This window comes from Marmota marmota, unplaced genomic scaffold (genome assembly GCF_001458135.2).
Source record: "Marmota marmota marmota unplaced genomic scaffold, marMar, whole genome shotgun sequence".
In the NCBI taxonomy this organism is placed as follows: Eukaryota; Metazoa; Chordata; class Mammalia; order Rodentia; family Sciuridae; genus Marmota; species Marmota marmota.
Window position 1 is genome coordinate 848584 of NW_025999977.1, and position 5581 is coordinate 854164.

Sequence of the window (5581 nt, forward strand, 5' to 3'; positions counted from 1 at the left end):
CCCCTCACCCCAGTGATTTGCTTTTAGTAACTGCTTGTGAAGCACCTCCCTCCCAAAAGACCGAGAGTACCGAAGGTGATAAGGGGAACAGTCAGGCTGTAGGCCAGCCCACCCCAAACTAGAAAGTACCCAAGGACTTTCCTCTCACACTTGCTTCAACTAATCTGGCAGCTACATGCTCAGGCTACTAGCCTGTTGGAAACTTCTGCCGAAAGGATAGGAGCTGGCTCTATCTTGGAAAAGGTAAAAATAGCCAGAGGCTAGGTCATCCTGCTGGAAGCACCTGGAGATCTAAATTGAAGTTGGGCTCCTTCTTCCCCCTGCCCCACCTCTCTCTCCACAAACCTTAGACTGCCTGGAGGCCCAACCTCAAGGATTAAACCTTGTCCTCACAAGAGACTCTAATTATTCCCTAGTGGGAAAAGGCACTGCTTCATCCCTAAATAGTCCTATGCTCAAGAAACATGTAAATAAATATCTGGATGTCATCTAATATATATAGATATAGATATATTGGTTTCTGCAAAGGCATGAGTAAAAATATATGCTCCAGCTTTCCTACTACCTCCCCCCCCCCTAATTTATTGAATAGGATTTTTTAGTATGACTGTCCCTTGGCAGATGCTGGACCAAGTTCCTACACTCAGGGGGACTGGATGAGGCTAGGGCGGTGATCAGAAAGTACAAAAGCCAAAAGAGGCTTCCACTCATAGACCCAGTCTTCAGTGAACCCCTCACACAATCTCCAGTCTTAGTTGCACATTCTTACAGCCTGGAAACAAGCTCTGAAAACATCACCCATGGAGTCTCACACAGTGGTATATAACAGTCTCCCTGACCCACCAACACAGAGCCCTAAACGGAATGTTTTGACAGAGTTTGCTGTTGAGAGTGACTGATCCAATTAATTTCTTCAGAGATAGTTACCAGTTTGACTCAATTTGACCAGCAGTTTTGCTCTTAAGACAATTATCTGGACAATTCAGTTGAGCTCTCCCATCTTAGGAAGCATCTATGTATGTGGAGTACAGGCACATCATAAAGATGCTATTGCTAAAACTCTCCAGGTAAATGTTTGGTCCCTCTGCTGGTGGAATCTGCCTGACCTCACTTTCTCCAAGTCCTTGGACTTTGGAGACATACGAAGGCCAATTTTATTACTGGGGTTTTCTGTGGAACAGGATTGCCTATGATTGAGACCTATGGCCTGGGGAGAGTCAAAATCACTAACCTCCAGTCATCTTATCCATTCAAGTGGCTGGATCTGTGATGTTAAAAAAGAGGGAGATGGAGGAGGGGCACTGGTCCCCTGAGCCGTTCAAGGTGGGGTCAGTTCCAGGGCCATTAGTCCTGACTAAAGGAAGAGAGATTTAAATGGAGGAGGTAGAGGGACAGATGGTCAGGGGAGGTTGTCTTCCGGAGAGAGGTAAAAGGAGAAAAAATGAGGAGTCTGCTCCAGGGGGAATAAGGAAGATTAAAGTGTCTGTGTGTTGGGGGGGGGGGAAACAAAGTGATACACTTAGGGAAAGGTGGGGGAGGTGAGTGGGATACTTCTTGGTGATGTTAAAATGAATTGCTTGAAAAACCAACATTGTTCTGAGTCCAGGTGAAGTCTTGGCACTGATTTCCTCTGGACAAATGAACCTGAGAGGGAAAGAAAAAGCCTAATTCATCCCAGCATTCAAAGGGTTTGGTTTCAGCTGCCGGCTGGCCTAAACTGGTCAGGAGTGGGGTTATAGCAAGGAAAGGCCCTGGATGTGTGGATGCAGAGGTGTGCAGGAAAGTGTGGGGCTGAGAAAGCAAATTGCACTCTGCGATAGTCCCTGTACTTTAATGGCTGTTTTATGATTTGGGGGAGTGTATCAGTCACCTGTGTAGTGGAGTTGAGTGCTGTCTTTATAATCCAGAGTGGAGGATGGCAGCCAAAAGCTCTGCCCTTCTGACATACATAACTCCTTTGCCTCCAGTCTTGTTAGTTTCAGGGAAAGCTAAGTTGTGTGGGGTCTATCTCGCTGAAAGAATGGCCCCAGTTCATTGTAATGTCCTCTTGTGGTAGGCAACATGTGTCCCAGTCTATGTCCACATAAGGACAGGTATCCTTCTAACCCAACATGAAGAAGCAGGATTCTGGAAAATTATACAAAATGTTGATAAACAATGACAGGTTATTTGATCCAAAAGAAGCAGGGCTTCTTCCACTAAGAAGGAAGGATGTTTAGTACAAAACTAACATCCCAAGACACTGATCAATTGTTTCTGTAAGGATAAGGGTGCCTTAGGTGACTACTGGACCTGGACCCCTCTCACTCTGACCTGTAGGGAATGGTCCATCCCTTCCTACCACCTCCAATCATCCCTTACTCTTCATTTTCTCTTGACTGGGCCACAAGGGCAAAACAAGTTTGGGGCTGTGGTGCGGCCAGTTTGCACACATAATTCCAGGCTGAGAAAAGGCTGTCAGTTTCGAACTAAGAAAGGTGAAGGGGAAACGGACTGCTACAGCCTTCCCTGGAGTTTGAACTGAACATCCCCCACCTCTACGGTTTTCCTGTAGCCTCTCTCTGCCGGCCTCTTCAAGGCTATGGCTGGGAGCTAGCAGTAAGAGACTCCCAGGAATGAGGCAGCCGGAAGCGAGAGCTACGGATCGGAAGAGCCCCGGGCTCGAGCTGCAATCCTTACTTACTAGAGAGACCGCGGCCGGCCAGGGGCTCCAGGCCGGATTACCGGGCGGAGGGGCCTGGGGCTAGGACTGGGAAAGAAGGCCAGGCGGCGGAGATAACCTCAATTCTCCTTCTCTGGCTGGAACAAAGGCTCCCTTTGAAACATGGGCCCATTACCATCGCTGGACCGGGAGGGCTTGGTCTCACCCACAGCTCCCTCCCAGCGCCGCTTCCCTGCCCGGAAAGTTCTTGATCTCGGGGAAATAGCGCCGAAATGCAGCCAATCTCTCTCTTCGCGGATTCCTCTCATCCGACCTCGCGAGCGGCCCCAGGCTTTAGGGTCCAGATCATTCCATGCTCCTTTTTTAAATCTTCCACAGCCTAGCTTAGTGGAGAAGTCCCTTCCCCGTGCGCCGGACCGCGCTGCCTGAGAGCGCAGAGCGCAGAGCAGAGCGCAGACATGTTTCCTTTTCGTTCGTGTAGGGTTTCGGTTTTTTTTGCATTAAAACGGGGCTGAAATGAGCAACGCAGAGACCCGGTTCTCTAGAAAACGCGGCGCCGGAGGCCCAGGGACGGCTCGGCTCCCAGCCCCGAGGCCCGGCCGGACTGGAGGGCGCTCGGCCGCCCGGACGCACTTCGATCTGCCGCAGAGACGATGGGCCCAAAGCCACGGTCTCTCAGGATTTGAAAAGTCCTTCAGTGCCCACCGGATTTTTGGATTAGAAAATGCGACCGCTTGCCTCCATCTCCGCGTCAAGACGCGATTCTTGAGAGAAAAATCCAACCGTTTCTGCAACTTGACAACGTATCCGCTGGGACTGATGGTTCGGGGAGCTGCAGCAATTTCCGAGAGAGGGTTTTGCGGAGAATTTATCCGGCCTCAACTGGCTAGGAATGCCCAGAGTAGGAACCTTATCTCTTGCAAGGCGCATCCAACCCTGGGTGCCCCAGGTCCTCGAGGGCGAAGCCAGAGGTGCAAAAGGTGTTACCGAGCGCGTGGGACTCAGGATCCGAAACGGAGGGAGCCTCTCGGCCGAGCCGCTGCACAGGTCTGGGGACCTGTCGCCTGGTTCTTCTCTGAGCTCCTGACCCTCACCAGTTCCCTACCCGCCGGATGCGGGCTCACAATTTGCCGAGGCTCAAACTCCGCCCGTGGGTGCAAGGTTTTGAAACCCAGGCTGAGTCTACCCGGGGTAGTTTGCTGAATTTGAATATAACCTCATTTTATCAGTAAGCATTGGTTTTAAGTAACAGGAACTCTTGCTAAAGCGGCAAACATTGTAGGCTTTTTTTTTTTCTTTTATCCCCCCAGATCTGGATTGGGGCAAATCTTTGAAATCCTCAGAAAAGACAAGTCTGCCCACAAAAATTCTTATCAAGTAATTACATTCTCTGAATCTACCGTGTGAGCATCTGTTGGTCAGGTGGAACTAAGAAAACTGACAAATCGGTTCCAGGAAAGCAGCTTTCTCTGAAACAGTCAAACAACTATAGCCAGGGCTTCAAGAGATAATTTTCTTTTATTATTTAAGTAATTGTACCAGACATCTAATTTCCTGTCGTACACCCAGCTTCCCTGCAGATTAGCTCCAGGAGCTGAAGCTCCAGCCTTGCCCTTTCCGTTGTTGTACTAAAATCCGAATTACCTAACTCCCACTGATAGATGGAACCTCCCAACACTGGAGTCCCCTTTACACTAACAAAATAAAAGTGAGAACTAAAGCAATTACTTCGCAAATTAAGGCCACTCTTAGAAGGAAGGAAGGAAAGGGGAAAAAACCCAAATTCCAACAAATTCAAAGAAGAAAACGAAGTCCAACAAATGCAACTCATTTTTAAGGTGAAAGTCAGATAATTGAAGAGAGTGAGGGTGTGAGTGCGCGCGTGTGTAAGGCCTGTGGGGGATCTTAATTAGCAAACCGATTGCTTGGTGCAGACAAGGGGGATAGGACTTGCTACGACCTTAAAAGCCCTCCGCCCCCTGCCCGCTGCTCTGGAGGACTGTAGTCAGTCCCCCTGCAGCCGGGTAGATTCCCGCAGGCAGCCCCCGGTAAAAGAAGCCAGTTCGCTTACTGCAAACCTTCCTCACCCTGGGTCCCAGAAGCACGTGTGACTTGGAAAAGTCGGGCTAAGGTTAGCTGAGAAACATCCCAAGACGGTGGCGCACTCCATACTGAACATTAACTCTGAGGTTTTCCCTGCCCGCTGCCCTGCTTCGTACTGAGCCAGGACAAACTGGTGGACTTTTCCCTGTTTGGATGCGCCCGCGAGGGTGGATCTGTGGGAGTTGGTGGTGAGTGTGAGACCGAAGAATCTTCCGGGCTCAAGCCAGGGCGAGGGAAGGCAGCAGTCCCTTCGCTTTCTGGGCTGGGACTAGCTCAGTGGGGAGAGAATGGGCAGGCCGACGGAAGGCCAGAGGAGACTCCAAGGATGCGCCTGTGCTTGGCGTCCGGACCAGCCTCATTCCTGGGAAAGCCTGGAAGTTCCAACCTAACTCACCGAGAGACCAACACGACAGAGCGCAGCTGGATCTGGCGAGGCTTTCCCTGGCTTGGAATAGACCTTCGCGGACCCACAGTCTTCTCGGTAACAACTTCTGAATGGCCCCCTCTCGCACCCGAGCCTCCCTCGCGTCCTCGCGGCACTGACACCGGCCAGCCCTTTCCGCAGGCACAGCATGGGCACTCACCCTGGAAGCGGTGGCCGAAGAAGCGGTTCCGCAGGACCCAGGGGTAGAAGTGGAGAGGGTCCCGGTGCTGGGCGCCGAAGAAGGAGTGCGGGGGCTGCAACGGGGAGGCGCCCAGCTGGTGCGCTGGGTGCACGGTCAGCGCGGGGTGGTTCATGGCCTCGGGAAACACGAGCTCCGGCCCTCCATAGAGCGAGCGACCGGCGCCCGCGGCGGCTGCGGCGGGGAAACCGCT

The 5581-nt window shown here is 51.5% G+C and overlaps 1 protein-coding gene across 1 annotated transcript in view; it reads right to left on the reverse strand.

Moving 5' to 3' along the window:
* The window catches only part of Emx1 (empty spiracles homeobox 1), a 16956-nt gene extending 11375 nt beyond the window's left edge, over nt 1-5581 (reverse strand). The window contains exon 1 of the mRNA XM_015479363.2: nt 5350-5581. Within this exon, the coding sequence (XP_015334849.2) occupies nt 5350-5503 (154 nt within the window). The 5' untranslated portion in view covers nt 5504-5581. The remainder of the gene's footprint in view (nt 1-5349) is intronic.